The sequence below is a fragment of the Syzygium oleosum genome, unplaced genomic scaffold (genome assembly GCF_021117445.2).
Source record: "Syzygium oleosum isolate NSW1041296 unplaced genomic scaffold, Sole_v2.1 Sole_v2.08, whole genome shotgun sequence".
Lineage (NCBI taxonomy): Eukaryota > Viridiplantae > Streptophyta > Magnoliopsida > Myrtales > Myrtaceae > Syzygium > Syzygium oleosum.
In genome coordinates, this window is record NW_026607492.1 from 5,404,029 (window position 1) to 5,426,042 (window position 22,014).

At 43.2% G+C, this 22,014-nt stretch overlaps 2 protein-coding genes across 4 annotated transcripts; both read right to left on the reverse strand.

The window, feature by feature from the left end:
* Positions 1-694: 694 nt before the first annotated feature.
* Positions 695-7,505, reverse strand: LOC115683528 (phospholipase D delta). 3 transcript variants are annotated; one of them, XM_056314139.1, is made up of 10 exons: positions 6,416-7,505; positions 6,054-6,170; positions 5,279-5,476; positions 3,898-4,239; positions 3,739-3,810; positions 3,346-3,493; positions 2,831-2,979; positions 2,304-2,450; positions 1,464-1,664; positions 695-1,064 (listed from the first exon to the last, which is right to left on the reverse strand). In XM_056314139.1, exons 1-10 carry the CDS (start codon positions 7,373-7,375, stop codon positions 774-776), a joined length of 2,625 nt encoding a protein of 874 aa, XP_056170114.1. In that variant the 5' UTR covers positions 7,376-7,505; the 3' UTR covers positions 695-773. The 3 variants fall into 3 exon arrangements, with proteins under 3 accessions (XP_056170114.1, XP_030463926.2, XP_056170117.1); XM_030608066.2 differs by having other exon boundaries at positions 1,464-1,667; positions 6,416-7,504; XM_056314142.1 differs by lacking the exon at positions 2,304-2,450 and having other exon boundaries at positions 1,464-1,667.
* A 7,468-nt stretch (positions 7,506-14,973) lies between these two features.
* On the reverse strand, positions 14,974-22,014 carry LOC130134327 (phospholipase D delta). The gene is made up of 10 exons (XM_030608103.2): positions 20,699-22,014; positions 20,322-20,438; positions 19,463-19,657; positions 18,276-18,617; positions 18,123-18,194; positions 17,735-17,882; positions 17,229-17,377; positions 16,662-16,808; positions 15,809-16,009; positions 14,974-15,406 (listed from the first exon to the last, which is right to left on the reverse strand). Exons 1-10 carry the CDS (start codon positions 21,617-21,619, stop codon positions 15,116-15,118), a joined length of 2,583 nt encoding a protein of 860 aa, XP_030463963.2. The 5' UTR covers positions 21,620-22,014; the 3' UTR covers positions 14,974-15,115.

Here is a 22,014-nt window from a genome sequence, read left to right on the forward strand (position 1 = left end):
ATCGGGACCGTTGGAATCATGCGGGCCCCGCGTGAAGTGGCACTTTAATCTAACGGCCCAGATGCTCTTTGATTTGTTAAGTGCGACTCAAAGAATGGGAGTCGGCACAAATTTGATGAGCTTTGCAAGTTGGTTGGTATTTTGGATAGAAATTGAAAGAGATAATTTAAAGGGTTATATCGAATCTCGAACTTCCGTATATATTTTGAAAGGTTTTGAGAATTTCCCGCTGCATAAAAAGCCGAATTCGAGAGCGTGAAATTTGCCCGAAAAGTCGCCACGAATGAATATGGCGGGGATAGAATCGATCCGTGTCGAGAACTTAACTCTTGCATCCCCGAGATTTCACTCATTTCAAACTGAAGGCATCAATCACTTCATATAGAGCCAAGCTTGTTCGACTACATTATAGCTTTATGTACAACAATTTCCAAATCACACCGAGCACGGATGCTCCCAGATTGTATAATTGCAGGAACCTTCGACCAAAGCCGAAGGAGATACACCGAACTGCTCGGACACAACATTCACGCCGTGGCCGCAATCACCACCGAGGATCCTCGTTGGGCAAGGGGGGTGGGTCTGGGAATAATCCAGATAGCCACAGAAAAAGCGAAACGATAAAAGAACAATCTGAACTACGGCACCTCCCAAGAGCAATCGTGACAGAACCATACAACTAGTACAAATCAAAGAATGAAGCGACGCCCCCCCCCCCCCGGGAAACATCTTTGCGGCTCCTGGGACTGCATGGACACGGAGTCGGACGGAACCTAAGTTGTTAGAACATCAGGGATTGCATTGGAATGAGTACCGACGACTTTGCCACCGACGTCAGGAAACTCCTCGAATCCTTGCAATGACCCAACATTCCCATCTCGGTCCACCTGTATGGGATACCGGAGAAGGTGGCCCTGCAATGGACCACCAGCCTTGTAGTTGTCCCGGTTCTTTTCAGCTATCTCGTTCACCCTGTTCACACATTCTGAACTGCCAGGCTCAACAAAGCAACCTTCCACTTGCCCAAGATGCTCTGCCCACAGGGACATTCTGTATCCATATACCTGCAACAGATGGGCAAAAAGTGCAAACAGACAACAATCATACCCAAAAGTATGTATCTCAATTGCTGCATTCACAAGTCACAGCAACCTATTTTAGATTCGACTGCATTCCCCGAGCCAAAACAAATACCAGTGTCAAAACTGTTTCGATTTCGTTTCTGTTAGGATGTGAAATTAGGTTGTTGAGAAAAAATGAAACAGGGAAATAAATACGAATTGTAAAGACTTCCTAATTTATCTGACTGGAAATGGTGTTGCTTGGCATTGTCACAACCAGTTCAACAAGTGTGAACTGATTTGTACTCCAAAGATTCAGTGGATATTTGCTTGAGCAAGCCGGCGCAAACATCCTAAAATCAGAAATTAGGCTTATGCAAAGAAGAGCCACAGGACAACAACCTGACCATACGGATGCCCCTGCTTTCGTGCCCAAGTGTGATGGGGCTGATATGCACCCATGGCAATCTCGGTGTCTTTGGTACCAGCCAATGATCTTTGGTTAATATTTGCCGACCCCAATAAAACGTACTCATCATCCACAACCATTCCTTTAGCATGAACATATATCATAAATCGCTGGGATTTGTATGATTCTGAGACCTGCTGTAACATGTCAGAAAACATCAGATCCAAGTAACATCAAATTATATCGAGAGAAAAGATGATTGATCGTGTATTTGGGTCTGTGCATCCGTGTATATGATGAGAAAAGCTGATTAACCATCTGCCATTTTTAACTGGGGCCCCGCTCAATGACTACTCGATAAGCTACTCGAGTGTCTTGTCGAGTCTCCAGCTTGAGAAGCTCCCGAGCCTAATCGACCTTTAATAATTCTTTTCAGAAGTAATTTTAAATTACAAAAAAAAAAACACACAAAAGTCATTAAAATTACATATTAACCCTCATACACATATGTGAGGAAAATGTTTGAGCTTATTAAACTCGAGCTCGAGTTGATATATAACTCTATCATAATCAAGTCAAGATCAATTCAAATGCGAGCCTAAATTTTTTATACCCGATTGAGCTTGAACCCAATTTTGAGTCCCGAGTATGCGAGTCGAGTCAAGCTCGAGCTTGGCACAGTATCGGGTCAACTCGACTCGGCTCGGTTACCACCCTATGAACCATGCTTGCTTGTCTATGCATTCATGCACTAAAAGACCATTGGCATATAGTCAGAATTCGACTTTCAAGGACCTGAAAACAAGTCAAAAACATACTGCAAAAAGCATTACCTCATTATCTGAAGAAGGTTGACCAGAATTATCTTCCCTTTTACCAAGACAGTAAAAATTAAGGAAGTCCTGAGGATGAGAATCTTTGAGCTCCTTTTGCTTCAGTTCACTTGCGACAACTTGATACATCATTTGCATGGTCTGGTTCTGGGAAAGAAGTTCAGGCAAATTGCAGTCTCCAAAGAATTAGAAACACATAATATTTTGTATAACTATTCGATTTAATATTTTACGGCTAATGTGATGTGTGAGGAGTAGGAGATGGTATAAGAGAATACTTTGCACAGCATTAAACATAGATATCCGGAACTAGTGAGAAAGCATATTCTCTAATTGGCTGGACACCTAAATGGAATCAATTACTTAGTATTGGCTACTCTTTAGTAAGTAGTAATTTCTGTCAATTGTCATGTAAAGAGTGTCCTTGTCCTTGGTACTCTATATCTTCCCTCTCGCCATCTTACCTATCAAACAAAAGCACCAAAGTCTACACACATCTGCGAAAACACATTCATGTCTCAACCTACCTGCCAAAAGAGAATCTCTTGGACTGTAGCTGACCTGGGATCACCTTCAGGCCACATCGGTATGACAATATATACAGCAAACCTCTCATTAGCTCTAATTTTTCCAGCAATCTTCAGGGCCAATTCCATTGGAATGAGGTTATCAGCTCCTGCTCAGACCATGTTACAAATAGCTCAGAGAAGTTTGTGGACAAAAAATTGACTATAAGAAGTCTACTGCTAACAAAGACTTCATTGATGTGGTAAACAGTACTAGTTAACGACTTAGCTCCTTAACATTCAAAAAAGTGATGAAAATGGTCAATTGACACACAAAGAAAAGATTTAACCGATGCTTTGGAGTGAAATGAGCCATACTCAATGTTTTTTTGGTAGGTTGATTCACCTCTGCAGGTCAAATATGTATATAAGCACTTGATTGTGATTAAATGAGCCATACTTAGTCCACCGATGGAATTTCTGGAGTATAGATAGGAATCGCGTACTTGCAACATAAAAGAAATCATGATATTCACCTGCATCATTATGCGATGGCCACGCATATGATGATCCCAGAAAATACTGATTTTCAATATAGACAAAATGTTTAGCAGATCTGATTGCCTGAATGTAAGCTGTCTGAATGCTTCTGTCTACTACCACATCTTTTGTAACTAAAAGATTCTGCACCAAAAAATGCCAATAATTAAGAGGATGCAGATATCAATAAAAAAAATTCTAGTACAATGATGTCAATTAGAAAAGTAGAAACTAAATTCAGTTTTAACAAGGCAGATTCCTACTCCAGCCCAAGTCCAGTAATATTTTTTTCTTCTCCTTTTTTCGAAATTCATTCAACTAAACAAAAGCAAAAAAAGAAGAAAAATAGGGATAAGAAATGAAGAAAGAAACATAGATCTCATGTAGACCTTCGTTTCAGTAACATCTTTCCTTTTTGTGGGAAATCCTTTGACTGATCCAGAGTCAATAGACCGGAAAATCTGCACAAGCAAACACAAAGCAAAAGGGCTAAATAAAAGAAAGGTAAACTGAACATGCAATAAAAACACGTAACTTGCATTTCCAACCTGAACATGCCAGTTATTAGGATCATCTTCTTTAGAGACATAGAGATTGGGGTTGTCCTCAGGCACTACCGTAAAACGCTCATGGGGGTCATTCTTTGAATGAGATCTGGTGCCATCATGTGACTCAGTCGATGGAGGACTCAATATCCAAGAGATACGGCCTATTTTAATTAAGGAATCATCATGCCAATGTTTTTTTCCTTTGACAAAGAGACTGAATTCTTTCCATCTTGTTGCTTTCCTCCAACGTTGCTCAAAGTTTATCAGGACATCATATGCAGCAGGCCCTTCAATCCGGCAGTGCAAGTCATGCCACGGTTGTCTTGGAGCTTTCATATCAGCCTGAAAGACACAAAGTAAAGTAACTCACTGGAAGAAAATCAAGAGACAATACCAAGATGTGCAGCAACACCAGTGGATGGTACCAAAGTCCAAGATCTTACTGGTCACAAGACTCAAAACTGAAAGAAAATAGCAAGAAATTGTTGCATTCAACCCTTTTTCAGGTTCTATCAATCAAATTCACAAAATTTAGGTGTACCCACAGAATATAGATGGGCATTCTGTAGGGACCCTCCATATAAGCACAAACTTTCTAGCTTAAAGAAAATTTAATGGTTTGGCTCAACATGTACAAAAACTTACTTTAGTCATATATACCTCGGTCATTTTATACTTCTCCATGCAACAGATTAAGATCGAAATGACACAAAGAACTCGCTCGTATCATGACAAATCCGAGAAGTAGACTAGAACTTGCAGCCACTTCCACAATCCAAAAGTTTAAAAATGCTTTTGTACCTTCGGCAAGGCTGTCAAAGGTTAAGTGCACTATATGCTTTATCTAAAAAACTTTTCCAGCAAGTCATCAAACAGAGGCATGAATCTTCCTTCAGTCTAAATAACATTCAATCCACTTCCGATGTGCAACCACGGCAATAAATTCTGAAAAACTAGGAAATCACCCCCTTCAAATTCACAGATTTTGATTTTATCAATTCATCCTCATTGCATTTGCTTATCCACCTGACTATTTCTTCGTGAATTCCCATACAAAATAGTTAGAGTCCTTTTAAGTCTTAAAATTTTAATGCTACCACAACACTTATGATCGTAATTTATCTGATGCGACAAAGCAAATCTAATCAGAAATAGGAAGACTGTTATTGCGGAGCTGGTACATCAGTTCTCAAGTGCAAGTATCACGCCACTCTTCATGCAGGAAAGTTAAAAAAAAAAAGGGGCTCAAAAGACTTCTATCACTCCAGAGTCCCAAACTTGACCTACGTTATAAGACAGTACACACAAGAGTATTTAACAGAAAAGAAGAACTGCTAGGCAAAAGGCACTAATGCATATCAATTATAGACAAACAACTCACAGGATATGTAGGATTGTAAAAGTCATCCTGAAAAACTTCAGTGTGAAGATCGCGAAATAGCCGATGCTCAGGTGTATCATATCGACCGTGACAGAGATCAATTCCTCCTACAAATGCAGTTATTTTTCGGTTATTACCCGACGCCTGGGTGTCCACTAGGACACATTTTTGATGGTGTGTGAACATGGTTCCAACAACCTGGAGATAAATATAGCACAGTCCAAACTTGTAAGGAACTCAAGAAAGCAAGAGGATAAAGTCTGTCCATTTTCACAAGATTTATGCAGCAATGCTCAAGTAAAATGAATGTATATTACAAAGCAAACCTTATCCCTTAAGATTATCATTCCAAAATAATGAATGAGGATTATGTATAGCACAGAATCTTCCTTAGAAAGTTGAGTACCTTTATGATAGCCCAAAAATGCAAGAAAACTTCATAAACAAGCGTTCAACTTTAAAAGTACAAAAGGGGACATTAGTTCTATGAACGGGCTAAGTGAAAGAGTCCAAAAGAGTACATCAAGTGACTTTATAAAGAACATTCTACAACAAAACGCATCTCCAACTACAAATATGCTAGGCGGCTGAATGCCTAGACCTGAGGATGGAACAAAACATCACAATGCCATGTAGCTCATAAATGCGAAAGAGGTTATGGCAATGGCAATGGCAAATGACAAAGAGACCCTGGCTGTCCAATGCTAGTGCTAATCTCTGGATTTTGATCAATGGTACATGTGGTGAAACTGCAAGAATTCAAGGAAAAGCATACCTGCTGTTTTATATAGCCAAGCTTACTGCTGGCATAACGCGGGGCCAGCACACAGTTCACCGATGAATGTTTGAAAAACTTTCGAGTTTCTTCATCATGTGTCTGCATCACCCCTGCCTGCAAGAAATGCCACTCGTTCACCCTTATTCATCGGTAGAGACAAATATTGTGAACAAAGACAGAGACACTATCACCTAATTCCTCCACTAGACAAGGGGTTCTCACGACTAATACACTAACCATTATAAGAGTCTGGACGACAGAACCAACAACAATATAGTAATCGGTGATGCCGTATGCCATCTTAATTTACTAAACTAAGCAGATGGAAGCATGTGATCGAGGGGGGCATTACTTCTCACCGTGTTAATAAAATACTTGTTGTACGAAGTCTTATCATCCCAAATCAACAGCAAAACGCGCACCCCCTCTTCTGACTTATACTTGAGCAAATCGCCGAGCGTCAAGTCCCCGCCTCGCGGCAATGCCCGGGTACGGGTAGGCTCTCTAATGAGCTTAACTTTATGAAAAACCGACCACCCAACGATGTATATCAAATGGTGAGCCTCAGATATGGCGTGACAAATATCCTCCCAACACTTCCCGTGCCTATAAACGCCTCCAGCGTCGCTATCCAACTTGATATCAGGCAACCACCCATCGACCACATGAGCGTCCTGATACAGCGTGACGCCACTCCCTTTTCTCAAGGGGAAATAAGTCTGCCTCACTCCAGCAATGCCGTTCTGGTAATCCTCGTTCTTCTCCACGGGCGTGAACTTCAGCTCGAGCTGGAGGACGGAATTCGACTTCGCCGAGGGTCCAATTAGCGGGTACGACCGGGAGATGAACTCGCGGGCTGCGATTTCCCGCGCCGGGATCTTAACAACGCCGATCAGCTGCGCGCCCAAGATGTCGTCGTCCTTCACGTGGAACTCCAAGTCGTCGACGGGGTGAGCCAGGGCGATGTGGAACTGCTGGTCCCACATAGGGTTCTGCGTGTCGTGGAGGACGCGGGTGCTGGCGATGGTGGCGTGGGGGACGCGGACCTTGACGTAGGGGTCGGAGGTGATGATCTTCCCGTGGCGGTGGGCGTCGCCGTCGGGGTCGGGGTCGCGGCGGCGGTCGCGGGGAGGGGATGCGAGGTCGGGGTGGGGGGAGCGGGAGCGGGAGGGTTGAGTCCCGGCTCCGGCGCAGGCGGAGAAGCAGAGGCGGAGGCGCTCGGAGAAGATGTCCATGTTGGGGAGGTTGGAGGCGGAGATGATGTGGAGGTCGAGGTCGCCATGGAGGTAGACGGTGCGGCCCGGAGGCGAACCTGCCATGGGAGGGACCGGAGGAGGATGGAGGTGGCGGCAGGGTAGATGGGTAGAGAGAGAAAGGCATGGCGGATCATCATCATCATCATCATCATCATATAGGAGAGAGAGAGAGAGAGGAGCGGTGGCTTGCTTGAGGAAGAAGAGAGAGCAAGGTATCGATGCGCGGAGAGAGAGAGAGAGGGAAAGGATGCGTTAGGAGAAAGCAGAAGGCATTCTCGCAGGTTTCAGGACGAGGAGCCCACGAAATGAGCGATGGAGAATTGGCCAATGGCCATGCATGTTATAATACACAGGAGACGAGAGAGAGATCGCGCGCGAAGGCGAAGGTGTTCGAGCAGCGCCGCCGTCGCCAACCTCGTATCTCTATCCGAGAAAATATTAGATTCTGTCACGTGTACGATGATTGGCCCCCCACGAGAATTCTTCGGAAACTTCGAAATTTCCTCCTGTTTGGTTTCCTTCTCGTTGCAGCTCCCCCATTTGCGCCTCTCTCTCCTCTCCCTCTCTACTCTTCTTCTTCTACTACTTCTTCAAATCCCTAAAATTAATAATCCCGAAACAAAACTCCATAGAAATGGGAAGCACGGTCGCGACCGAACCGCTCCTTTGCGTAACATCTGCTTTTTCACCTAAACACGCTTAACTTTAGAGTTTCAAAATTAAGCATTGTCGTTATGTTAAAAAGCACCTACCTTCTTGAGTCAATAATATCTTGAAATCGTTCTTCCATATTCGGTGTATGGTTCAATTCATTGTTACCGCATTCGCCATCCTAGAAACCTATCAAGAGCTGCTCCTTGTCCAAATCCTTTAATCCCGGTGATCACTCCTCGCCCTCGTTGGAATGGGTGGCTACGGGTCGCTGATGGTGAGATCTCGCGGCATTTTTCTCCTGGCCATTTTGTCATGGTCAATCGAAAAATAAAATATATTAAAATTGTAAATGTTTACAACTGAATTATCAAAAATAATAAATTCAATACTCGATGGACAAATTGGACAAAACATTTAAGACTGTCATTGCAACAACTACTATAATTTATAGCAATTGACTTGTTGTGGTAACAAATATATTCGACGTGGGCAAGAAACATCTATCTGATCGATTAACCCTCCTCTCATTTTATTCACAAATTTTTTACTACGGTTTCACTGAAATTAGTATTACCACATACGGAACATGGATAGTACTAATTTTGAAAAATGGAATATGTATATTGAAAGTTTTAAAACTTATCACGAAAGCGTAATCAAATTATAAAACTTTCAAAAAGTACAATGGAAGTCTTAAAATATGTCACGAAAGCGCAATTAAGTCCTAAAACTTTCAAAAAGTGAAATTAAGTTCTAACACTTGTAAATTTGTCGAAACAAGTCCTTCCGTTGATTGTATTTTTTTTAAAATTTTTAATCACGTCTCAACCAAGACCATAACCCGTGGCTTACTTTGCGACGTCCCATTCGTTATTATCTTTCTTTACAAGCAAGCAGAAGCATGAATTCAGGACAATCACAATCAGAACAAACAACGGGGTTACAACAAGCATCATAAGCAAACTTTATATTTACATGATAGTTTATATATTTTACAAGGCAAACCTTTTTACATGTCCCTTCTTTTTACGGGACGATTCACACACATATACCCGCTACAACAAACACGGTTGGGTTATGCCTAGCCCCGCTACCGTGATTTTATCTAGAAAGGGGCCTCCAAAAAGTTCCTTCCTATAACACGCTCGGTCATCCCCAAGTCAGGTTCGCCGCCTAGGCTCCGTTCGCGGCGCTTCCAGGTGCCGGTCCGTTGGCACCACCAAAACGGCCATGAAACTAGCGAAGGGATCCGAGCAGTCCTCCGTCCATTCATACCAAGCTTCGTACAGGTGCGAAACAAGATTCTTAAGGCCTTCATCGACCATGACTTGGGAGATAACTTTACGATAGGCTCTCCCTTTGGCTGCGTCTATTACGTCGATTAAGTCTACTATCATTTCCACGGGAGTTCTAAAGCGGACGGGAGGAGCCGCCATCCTACAAGTCTGAGAAAAAATAACGGGGAATGAGCCATCGACTCAATAAGTAAATCTTCTAATTTCAAGTTAGGAGGATATAATTGTCGTCGGACACAAGTCCAACCTTACCGCCCCAATGTCGATGGCAAATCAATAGCAAAAATGCATTTACTTTGCCTATGTGCTATTCATGGCACATGCACCAAATGAGAAAACATCAAGCATAGTATACAAGCAATACATGTAAGAACAAACATACGGGATTCATTTATTCTTAACCGAAATCCATCGGTTCCTCCGAAATCCATCGGGCATCCGAAATCCATCGGGCAATGTCTCGAAATCCATCATAGACGACTTTAGTCCCTTGTGTGTCCATGCGTCACAAGCATCAAGGAAACCGTATTCTTATCTTTCTTTATATCTCATGCAAACAAGAGTGCCCGAAGGCGTGAGTGCAGTGTGATTCATGGATAATAAGCTTAAATCATCTAGTATGTCGGTCACGGTCCAGGGTCCATGACTTGATCCGACACGCCAAACATTAAATAAAACCGTACTTAGCTCGGATCCGATACGCCTCAATATCGAACTTTTGCCAAGCAAGTCTTGATCCATATGCCATAACGTGCGTACAAGACATACATTCCCTCTTTCGCGACCGATTCGTGCTTGACTCTTGACTATATCTTGCAAAACAACAAAGCACACAAGCCACACACAAGCAAGTCCCTATCAAGGCTCTAGTAAAAACACAAGCTAACAATGCATCATATCATCTTATCCCGAGATTAGGGAATCTACTTACTCTACTCGACAAAAGCAAGATCTAGTGGGGACCAAGAAGGTGGCGTGAGGGAGAGGTGGTGGTTGGCCAAGTGGGGTAGACGTGAGAAAATGAGAGAGACGTGAGCAAGAAGGCCGGATGGTGGGGTAGCAAGAGAGAAGGAGGCGTGAGAGTTGGTAATGGTATGAGGAAAAAGGGAGACTAAGTGGGGACAATGGCTATTGATAGGGTGGTCCACTAATGCCCTTTATGAAGAAAGAGCCAAAATTTTAAGTTAATAATGAGGATAGTCTTGAAAGTCTTTGGCCATCATTAGTCTTCTTCATCAAGCTTTCAATGAGGGCCATATGTTGCTAACTTGATTTCCAAGTTGCTAATCTAGGAACATGATACCCTATTAAGTCATTCAAGACTATGATAACAATGATAGCTCTTCATTGCCCTTGCCTTCTTCCTCTTAGGCATGAATCATTCTCTCCTCTTGGCTTGGGAATGTGTCCTTGATCATAGTCTTCAAGACACAAAATTAAGAGTAAGTGCAAGTGCCATAACTTTGTACGGAGGACACTTAAGTGTTATAAGCTTTTTTTGGCTTAGTCTTGTAACTTCCAAAAAGATCCTTAAGTGCCACTTACGAGCTGGTCGTGAGGGTCCAAACGCGGCTCGTTCCGCCAACGGTAGTGACCTTCCTGGCGAGGCAGACCGCGCAGAGAAGAGTGTCGGTGAACTCGATTCCATGGCCTCCGTTCGTCTCGAAATTTCCGTTTCAGCCTCCGTTGATGAAGGTAAAAACTCGTAGTCACACAATTTATCGAACCGATTTGTGTGACTACGAAGCATTTACCTTCGTCCCGGAGGCTAAAGGAATTCAGCTGGTAGGCCATGGAATGATTCACGACACCCTTCCAAGGCGGCGGTGCTCACTCGCGGGAAGGATCACCACGCCGGAAAAGCCGCGGTTCGTGCCCTCACGACTAGCTTCGGAAGGGTTGGTCGTGAGGGCCCGAAACCGCGGTCCTGGCCGAACAATGACCTCCCGGCGAGGCGAGCACCTCGATAAATGTGTGACTACGAAGCATTTTTACCTTCGTCAACGGAGGCTAAAACGGAAATTTCGAGACGAACGGAGGCCATGGAATGATTCACCGACACCCCATCTTCAAGCTAGTGGTGCTCGCCTTGCCGGGAAGGTCATTGTTCGCCGGAGCCGCGATTCGGGCCCTCACGACCAGCCTTTCGTAAGTGCACTCAAGTGATCTTTTTTGAAAGTTATGGCACCAAGCAGCAAAAAAAGTTATGCACTTTAAATAACTTATAAAGGAAGTTGTCAAATTGTCTTCTAGCCCATAATTTCCCATTTTTGGGCGCGAATCACTCTCAAGTATTGATTCTTATAAGACAACTCTATTATTGGTTCATGGTTTTATTATTGGTGGCTTAAGGGCTAGGTTTCATTATCGGCCAACTTATCTAAGAAGTTGTCAATAATGCAACTACTAAGTCAAGTCAACTTGTCTTCTTATTTCAAGATGCTCTTAGGCTTGAACCATGTGTCATATTTCAAGAACGCTTAATTATTGGGGTCATTGCTTAATTCTAGTGGCACATCTTCCTTTGAATACTCAATTTTCACTAAAACTTAACTTAATAATGAAATAAGGTAATTAGGGGTTTTCAAGTGCCATAAACGATCGACCATCCCATTTGGAACCAAGGTTCGGTGTAAAATATGTCCGAGTATGTTTGGACACTATCGAGCCAAAGACCGAGCTAAACGGCGCAAGGTGGAATTAGCCGGATTGTCCTAGTACATGGCCTGTTCGGTCAAGCCTGGCCACATGAGCGCGGGGCCGAATGCGCGGGTGCGGGGCCAGGCCGCACGGACGGCGTATCGAGCGCATTGCGGGGCTGCACGAGCGAGGAACCGAGCACACAGATGGAATACACTAACGAGGGACCAGTTCATGGGTTGTACACATGCATTGGCTCACGGGTAAGCACAATGCATGGCCCATGGCCAAGTCTGATTAGCACGGAACTAGGTCTGGGCCAGAACCGATGGGCACAAGGCCTAGCACACAGGTCAGGTACAATGACTAGCACACGGCCGGGCGCAAGGCCGGCTCGTGGCCTGACTGACGGGCACACGAATGGTCCATGGCCAAGCACAAGGCCTGGCTTGCACAGCCAGCACAAAGCCTCGTCCACGACCAAGCCACAAGGCTCTTGGCCTGGTATATGGCCTATCCGTGGCCTACCCAACTCAACACAACGATCCATGGCCGATTCGTAACCGTTCCATGTTCGAGCATCAACGATCTATGGTCGATCCTCGGTTGTCATGTAGCCGCATAGAATCAAATACGATGGAATCGGTCCATGGACGCCAGCGACTGGTGCATGGCCGTGCAGAATCATCCGCGACCGACACATACTCGAGTGGCATCGACCCATATCCGTCCAGGATCGTTCCACTGTCAACCCTTATGGTTGAGCGATCGATCCATGGTCGAATCACTCTAATCAACTTGCATGATTGGGGAGTCATTCACTGTTGATCCCTTGGCCAATCCATGGACAATCTTTCGATCGAACCATGACTGATCCTTTAAATACCCGTTCCGACCATACCAGTCGATCCATGACCGACCCTCGGATCGATCTACTCGCCAATTCCATGGCCATTTTCCTTTCGTTGACTCTGTCCAAATTGGAGATGTCATAATTTTAGGACTCAATTACACTTTCATTACAAGTTTTAGGACTACCAATATACTTTTTAATAGTTTTAGAACTCAATTGCATTTTCGTAACAAGTTTTATGATTTTCAATATACTTATTCCTTGAAAAAAAAAGTAGAGTTGATAATCTAATGCCTGTACAAACCTCATTGTAAACGTCTAAAGTATAGCGACGGAAATGATGGAGTTACACAAATTTGATAAGCTTGTAAATTATATTTTGGATATAAATAATATGACAGAAAAAGCAATGGATAAATGCACTAAAAATTTTAAAACTTGTCACGAAAATGCAATTGAGTGCTACAGCTTTTAAAAAGTACAGTCAAATGCCAAAACTTGTAATATTGGTACAATCAAATCCTTCCCGTCAACTCCATCCGACTGGCTAATGGAAAATGCCGGCGTTGCTTTTTTTTGTTATTATTTTCTCTCATGCGTAGTGTTGACGTGACTAAAACGAAGTAATTTTGGTTCGAAATCTTAATTTTTAACCTAAATCTTAATTGCCACTGGGCAATGCCAGTATCATTAGCGTAGGATTCGACTCCCGGTCTGTGTAAAGAGACAGTGCACAAGTGTGAGAAATATAGGAGAGTTAGAAATAAGACAGATCAATAACAAAACCCAAATCTTAAATAAATTAAAATAAAAAAAGCTGTTTTTTAAGGAAAAAGAAAAATAAGACACAGGTGAGGACGCTCTTGCTGCCCCCAACCATTGCCCTAAAAGGGCAGGGGGTTGTCAGGGCTTCAACGATGGCCAGTGACCGTTGCCGATCACAAGCAAGGGCCCATAACCTTCGAGCGAGGGTTGCGGCGGCCCTCCCCCGAATTTGAGGATGGCTACCCTCACCCAGGTTAGACCCAAGTGTCATCGAGAGCTATGCTTCCATGCGATTCGAATCATCAATGGAAGTAGATTTGGCTCGCAGATCCCGAGAGAAACCGAAATGATGGAGAAGATGAATCCAGCGTTACGAGAAGTTCAAAGATGATGGTCGGAATGGAGGTTGACGAAGAAGCTACTTCCTTCTTCGTGGACCACATACAGCAATTCCTTCACGGACGACTTCAATCGTCAGGGCACCCTAACCCCCGACCAGATCCCCCTCCCCCCTCCCTCGGCGAGGGTCATCGGTCATTGCCAGGGCCCTAGCAACCACCTCCGGCCCTTTTCGGCAATGGTGGGTGGCAGTCCTCAACTACGGGGTTCTTTTTTTGAGAAATTAGCATATATTACTTTTTCAATATAATTTAATTGAAATTTAGGTTACAAAAATTAGTATTTGAATCTCCCTATATTAGTCTTATGTTTCACGTTTTAGTAATGTCGCCACGTAGGAGAGAGAAAAAAAAAGGTCACTCAATTGAATAATGTTCACGAAAGCACTTAATTGCACTTTTTAGAACTCAACGGCACATTTATGATAAGTTTTAAAACTTATAGTGCATAAATATATGAATATTTTGAAAAATTTCAAGTATTTGCCTGCCATGAATCCTTTGTTGTGATTACCGAGGAATACCTCACTGAAGCAGGGGAAAATCGAAGTTTCCGACAAGGAGATAGTTTTTCTTCCCTCACCCTAGATAATACCTCGTGTTTTACATCTCAGAGTTCAAACGAAACAATTTAAGAACTTGCTTAGGTCCAAGTGCATAAATGTATGTATATTTTGAAAGATTTCGAGTATTTACCGCGAATAAAAATAAGTCTTGAATGCCGTAAAATTTGCCAAAAGTCACCACAGATAAACGTGGTAGGATAGAATGAATATGTGGAAGAACTTTCTCACGAAATGATTCTTGCATCTCTGGGATTTATTCACTTCAAACTGAAGGCATCAATTACTTCATATAGAGCGAAGCTGTTTTCAACTACATTTGTACAACAATTTCCACATTACATCAATATCTTCTAAAACACATGCACAGATGCTCCCAGATTCCAAACTGTTCAAATACGATATTCACACCATGGATGGGGTCACAGCTGAGGATCCTCATTATGCAGGGGTCCGGAAAAGATCCAGATAGCCACAGAGTAAAGCCAAACAGTGAAAGAATAATCTGAACCCCGGCACCACTAAAAAACAATTAGACAGAAATCATACAACTTGTACACATCGAGAATGAAGCGACAACCCAGGAAACATCTTTGCAGCTCCTAGGACTGGACGGACATGGAGTAGGACAGAACCTAAGTTGTTAGAACATCAGGGAGCGTATTGGAATGAGCACCGACAACTTTACCACCAACATCAGGAAACTCCTCCGATCCTTGTAATGGCCCAACATTCCCATGTTGGTCCACCTGTATGGGATACCGGAGAAGGTGGCCCTGCAATGAACCTTTAGCCCTGAAGTTGTTCCAGTTATTTTCAGCTATCTCACTCACCTTCTTCACACATTCCAAACTGCAAGGCTCGTTAAAGCATCCTTCCACTTCCCCAAGATGCTCTGCCCACAGGGACATCCTGTATCCGTATACCTGCACAGATAGGCAACAATGCAGGGACAAAACAATCATACCCAAAAATATGCATCTCGATGCAAAATGCATATATATCTCTCAGAGCCCATTACTCCATTCACAAGTCACAGCAACCTCTTTAAGATGTGACTGCATTCACTGTGTCAAAACAAATACCAGAGTCAAAAATGTTTCGAACTCTTTTCTTTATATTAGGTTGTCGAGAAAAAAATCATGAATTCTAATGACTTCCTAATATATCTGACTGGAAATTGGTGTTCTTGGCTTTGTTACAACCAGTTCAACAAATGTGAACTGATTTGTGTTCTGAAGATTTAGTGCATATTTGCTTGAGAGAGCCACCACAAACATCCTAAAATCAGAAATTAGGCTTATGCAAAGAAGCCACAAGACAACAACCTGACCACGCGGATGCCTCTTCTTTCGTGCCCAAGTGTGATGGGGCTGATATGCACCCATGGCAATCTCGGTATCTTTGGTACCAGCCAATGATCTTTGGTTAATATTTGCTGATCCCAATAAAACATACTCATCATCCACGACCATTCCTTTAGCATGAACATATATCATAAATCGCTGGGACTTGTACGATTCTGAGACCTGCCATAACATGTCAGAAAACATCATGTCCAAGGTTCATCAAATGATATGATGAGAAAAGCTGATTGACCATGTGCCTATTGCAACTAAAGCTCCAATCGATAAATACTCAGGATCGACTCATCGTATTTCTAGTTGAGCTCAGCTACTCAAGTATCTCGTCGAGTAAAGTTCGAGCTTGTCAATACTCAGCTCGACAAGCTCCCGAGTCTCATCGAGCTCTTATTATTTTTGAACAAAATATATTTTAATCACAGAAAACGACACAAAAGTCATTAAAATTACATATATGACCCTCATACACATATATGCAGAAAACTGTCTGAGCTTATTAAACTCAAGCTCGAGTTCATAAATAATTCTAGTATAATCCAGTTGAGCTCAAGTCAAGCTCGAGCCTAAATCTTTTATACGCGATCAAGCTCGAGCTGAGTTTCGATCCCCGAGTATGCAAATCGAGTCAAGTTCGAGCTTTGCACTCTATCGACTCGGCTCAGCTCGATTACAACCTATGAACCATGCTTTCGTTTCAATGCATTCAAGCACCGCTGAACGGGGTCTTGAGCTTGCAAATTTAATGACTAGTGAAATAGACCATTGGCATGTTTCAAGGACCTGAAAACTAGTCAAAAACATATGCAAAAAGAATTACCGCATTATCTGGAGAAGGTTGACCAGAATTGTCTTCCCTATTACCAAGGCAGTAGAAATTAAGGTAGTCCTGAGGATGAGAATCTTCGACCTGCATTTGCTTCAATTCACGTGCAATAACTTGATACATCATTTGCATGGTCTGGTTCTGGTTAGAAAAGAAGGCAAAAAGGGTAAAAGAATTAGATTATGTGAGATTGCAGTCTGCAAAGAATTAGTACACATGAAATCTTGTCCTAAAAAATTATCATATAATTCAATTTACTATTTTATGGCTAATGTAATGTGTGAGGAGTAGGAGATATTATAAGAGAATACTTTGCACAGCATTAAACATAGACAACGGGGAACAAGTGAGAAAGCATATTCTCTAATTGGCAGGACACCTAAATGGAATCAATTCCTTAGTCTTCGGTACTATACAGTCTGTAGTAATTTCTGTTGATCGTCATGTAAAGAGCACCCTTGTCCATGGTACTCTATATCTTCCCTCTCGCCATCTTACGTATAAAACAAAAGCACCAAAGTCTACACACATCTGCGGAAACACATTCATGTACCAACCTACCTGCCAAAAGAGAATCTCTTGAACTGTAGCTGACTTGGGATCACCTTCGGGCCACATCGGTATGACAATATATACAGCAAATCTCTCATTAGCTCTAATTTTGCTAGCAATCTTCAAGGCCAATTCCATTGGAATAAGGTTATCAGCTCCTGCACAGACCATGCTACAAACAGTTGAGAGTGGTTTGTGGACAAAAAACTAACTACAAGTCCACTGCTTACTAAGACTTCATTAATGTGGCAAACAGTAATAGTTAAAGACTTAGCTCGTAAGCATACAGAAAAAGGGATGAAAATGGTCAATTGACACACAAACAAAAGATTTCACCAATACTTTGGAGTGAAATTACTCAATATTTTTTTCGGTAGGTCAATTCACTCTGTAAGTCAAATATGCATATAAGCACATGATTGTGATTAAATGGGGCATACTTAGTCCACCAATGGAATATCTTGAGTATATATAGGAAACACATACTTCAACATAAAAGAAGTCATGATATTCACCTGCATCGTTATACGACGGCCACGCATACGATGATCCCAGAAAATACTGATTTTCAATATATATAAAATGTTGAGCAGATCTGATTGCCTGAATGTAAGCTGTCTGAATGCTTCTGTCTACTACTACATCTTTTGTAACTAAAAGATTCTGCACCAAAAAATGCCAATAATTAAGAGGATGCACATATTCATCAAAAAAACTTTCCAGTACAATGATGTCAATTAGAAAGAGGAGAATATGTTTTAACGGGACAGAGATTCCTACTCCAGCCCAAGTCCATCAATATGATTTTTTTCTCCCTTTTCGCTTTTCATTCAACTAAACAAAAGCAAACAGGGAAGAAAAGTAGGTAAGAAATGAAAACAGAAACATAGATCTCATGTAGACCTGCTTTTCAGCAACATCTTTCCTTTTTGTGGGAAATCCTTTGACTGATCCAGAGTCAATAGACCGGAAAATCTGCACAAGCAAACACAAAGCAAAAGGGCTAAATAAAAGAAAGGTAAACTGAACATACGACACGTAACTTGCATTTCCAACCTGAACATGCCAGTTATTAGGATCATCTTCTTCAGAGACATAGAGATCGGGATTGTCCTTAGGCAATTCCGTCATACTCTCACCAGGGTCCTCCTTTGAAAGAGATGTAGTGCTATCATACGAATCAGTCGATGTAGGACTCAGTATCCAAGAGATACGACCTATCTTAATTAAGGAATCATCATGCCAGTGTGTTTTTCCTTTGAAAAATAGACTGAATTCTTTCCATCTTGTTGCTTTCCTCCAACGTTGCTCGAAGTTTACCAGTACGTCATATGCAGCAGGACCTTCAATCCGGCAGTGCAAGTCATGCCATGGTTGTCTCGGAGCTTTCATTCCAGCCTGACAGATACAAAGTAAAGACACTCACTGGAAGAAAATCAATAGATAATACCAAGTTGTGTAGCAACTACCAGTGCATGGTAACAGGTACCAAAGTCCAAGATCCTACACGTCGCAAGACCTAAAACTGAAAAGAAATAGCATAGAAATAAGCACAACCTTTCTAGCTTAAAGAAAATTTAATGGCTTGGCTCAACATGTACAAAAAACGTCCTTAAGCCGAATATATATGGGTCATTTAATTTTATACACCTCCATGCAACAAATTAAGAATGAATTGATAAAAGAACTCGCTTGTATCATGACAAATCTGAGAACTAGACTCGAATATGCAGCCACTCCGATAATCCAATATTTTAAAGCAAGTCATTAAACATAGGCATGAATCTTCCCTAGATCTTAATAACATCCAATCCACTTCCAATGTGCAACCGTGGCAGTAAATTCTGAAACAAGAAAATCACCCCCTTCAAGTTCGCAGATTGGGATTTTATCAATTCATCCTCATTGCATCTTGCTTATCAACTGGACCAGTTCTTCATGGATTCTCATAAAAAACAGTAAGAGTCCTTTTAAGTCTTAAAATTTTCTAGAATGCTATCATCACAGTTTTGATCATAATTCATCTGATGTACTTAACCAGAAATAGGAGGACTGTTATTATGGAGATGGTATAGCGGTTCTCAGAGTTGAAAGTTGAAAGAAACAGGCTCAAAAGACTTCTATCACTCCAAAGTCCAAAATTTGACCTACATTAGAAGACAGTAAACGCAAGAGTACTTAACTAGCAAATAACTACTAGGCAGCGAGTGCTCAAATATATCATATATAGACAAATAACTCACAGGAAATGTAGGATTGTGAAAGTCATCCTTAAAAACAGTGTCAAGATCGCGAAATAGCCGATGCTCAGGTGTATCATATCGACCGTCACAGAGATCAATTCCTCCTATAAATGCAGTTATTTTTCGGTTATTACCCCACGCCTGTGTGTCCACCAGGACGCATTTTTGATGGTGTGTGAACATGGTTCCAACAACCTGGAGAAAAACATAATTCACCAAACTTGTAAGAATTATTTAGATTATCAGAATTACCACTACATCACATAAGGAACTCAAGCAAGCAAGAGGATAAGGTCCATCCCTTCTCCCAAGATTATTCACCAGAGTCATGCCGCCATGCTTAAATAAAATGAACGTAGAATACAAAGCAAACCTTATCCCTTAAGAGAATCATCCCAGGTTAACGAATGAGGATTATGCACTGCACAGAATCTTCCTCAAAAAGTAGATTTTTCTTCATGATAGCTCAAAAATGCAGGGAAACTTCCTAAATGAGAGTTCAACTTCACTTATATGAAAAGGAACATTATCTTTACGAATGGACTAAGTTAAAGAGCTGGAAAGAGTCCATTAGTAACTTTACGAAGAACATACATCTCCAGTGCCAAATCGCCCTAGCAACGTCATAGAAAATTCCACAACACACATCTCCAACTACAAATATGCTAGGCAGCTAATTGCCTAGAAACATGAGGCAGGAACGATACGTCCTAATGCCATGTAGCTCATATATGCGAAAGATGTTATGACAATAAGGCGAATGACAAAGAGACCCTTGCTGTCCGATGCTTGTGCTAATTTCTAGATTCTGATACATGGTCCATGTGGCGAAACTGCGAGAATTAAAGGAAAAGCATACCTGCTGTTTTATATAGCCAAGCTTACTGCTAGCATAACGCGGGGCCAGCACGCAGTTCACCGATGAATGCTTGAAAAACTTTCGAGTTTCTTCATCATGCGTCTGCATCACCCCTCCCTGCAAGAAATGCCCCTCGTTCACCCTTATTCATTGGTAGAGACAAATATCGCAAGCAAAGACAGAGACAATATCACCTAATTCCTCCACTAGACAAGGGGTCCTCACGACTAATACACTAAACCACTATAAGAGCCTGGGCAACAGAACCAACAACAATATAGTAATCGGTGATGCCATAAGCCACCTTAATTTACTAAACTAATCAGACGGAAGCATGTGATCAAGGGCAAGCCAACTAAAATAAAGCAACTTCTCACCGTGTTAATAAAATACTTGTCGTGCGAAGTCTTATCATCCCAAATCAACAGCAAAACGCGCACCCCCTCTTCTGACTTATACTTGAGCAATTCGCCGAGCGTCAAGTCCCCGCCGCGCGGCAATGCCCGGGTATGGGTAGGCTCTCTAATGAGCTTAACTTTATGAAAAACCGACCACCCAACGATGTATATCAAATGGTGAGCCTCGGTTATGGCGTGACAGATATCCTCCCAACACTTCCCGTGCCTATAAACGCCTCCGGCGTCGCTATCCAACTCGATATTGGGCAACAACCCATCGACCCCATGGGCGTCCTGATACAGCGTGACGCCACTCCCTTTTCTCAAGGGGAAATAAGTCTGCCTCACTCCCTGATGCTCCGGATCGCCGGCAATGCCGAACCGGTACACCGGGTTCTTCTCCACGGGCGTGAACTTCAGCTCGAGCTGGAGGGCGGAATCCGGCTTCACCGCGGGCCCACTCAGCGGGAACGAACGGGAGATGACCTCGCCAGCCGCGATGTCCCGCGCCGGGATCTTGACAATGCCGATCACCTGCGCGCCGAAGACGTCGTCGTCCTTCACCCGGAACTCCAAGTCGACGACGGGGTGCGCCAGGGCGACGCGGAACCCCTGGTCCCACCTGGGGTTCTGCGAGTTGCGGAGGACGCGGGTGCGGGCGACGGTGGCCTGGGGGACGCTGACGGTGACGTAGGGGTCGGAGGTGATGATCTTCCCCCCGCCGCCGCCGCCGCGGCGTGGTGGGTGAGGGCCGTCGGCGGAGGGGGAGGCGCAGGCGGAGAAGCAGAGGCGGAGGCGCTCGGAGACGATGTCCATGTTGGGGAGGTTGGAGGCGGAGACGATGCGGAGGTCGAGGTCGCCGTGGAGGTAGACGGGCTGATCTGGAGGCGAGCCCGCCATGGCGGGGAGGGGCCGGAAGACGACGGGGGGGGGACACGGCGCGGTAGATGCGGAGGGGAGGGAGGGAGGGAAGGAGAGAAAGAGATGGTGGGTGGGTGTTCGTTATACAGAGGAGGGGAGAGTCGGTCGGTGGTGGAGAGAGAGAGAGAGAGAGAGAGAGGGAGGGAAGTGCGTTCGTCACTTGAGGAAGAAGAGGGAGCAAGGCATGTCGGCACGTTGTTGGCAGTGCGGGGAGAGTGAGAGGGGAGAGGAAGGTATTTGGCGGCGAGAGTAGGAGGAGGAGGAGGAAGAAGAAGAAGAAGAAGAAGAAGAAGCGAGCGATGGTGGGTGAATCTCCCCAGTCGACGATGCGGGAATGTTGCAGAAATTACAGAAAGAGAGAGGCAGAGGCAGAG

Coding starts and splice junctions, on each gene's coding strand:
- LOC115683528 (XM_030608066.2), bottom strand. CDS start 7,375: ATGGCAGGTTCGCCTCCGGGCCGCACCGTCTACCTCCATGGCGACCTC. Junction 3,811..3,897: donor CTAATAACTGGCATGTTCAG/GTTGGAAATGCA, acceptor TTGCTTGTGCAG/ATTTTCCGGTCTATTGACTC. Junction 3,494..3,738: donor AAGATGTTACTGAAACGAAG/GTCTACATGAGA, acceptor TTTTTGGTGCAG/AATCTTTTAGTTACAAAAGA.
- LOC130134327 (XM_030608103.2), bottom strand. CDS start 21,619: ATGGCGGGCTCGCCTCCAGATCAGCCCGTCTACCTCCACGGCGACCTC. Junction 18,195..18,275: donor CTAATAACTGGCATGTTCAG/GTTGGAAATGCA, acceptor TTGCTTGTGCAG/ATTTTCCGGTCTATTGACTC. Junction 15,407..15,808: donor AGAGGCATCCGCGTGGTCAG/GTTGTTGTCTTG, acceptor CTATCTGTGCAG/GTATACGGATACAGGATGTC.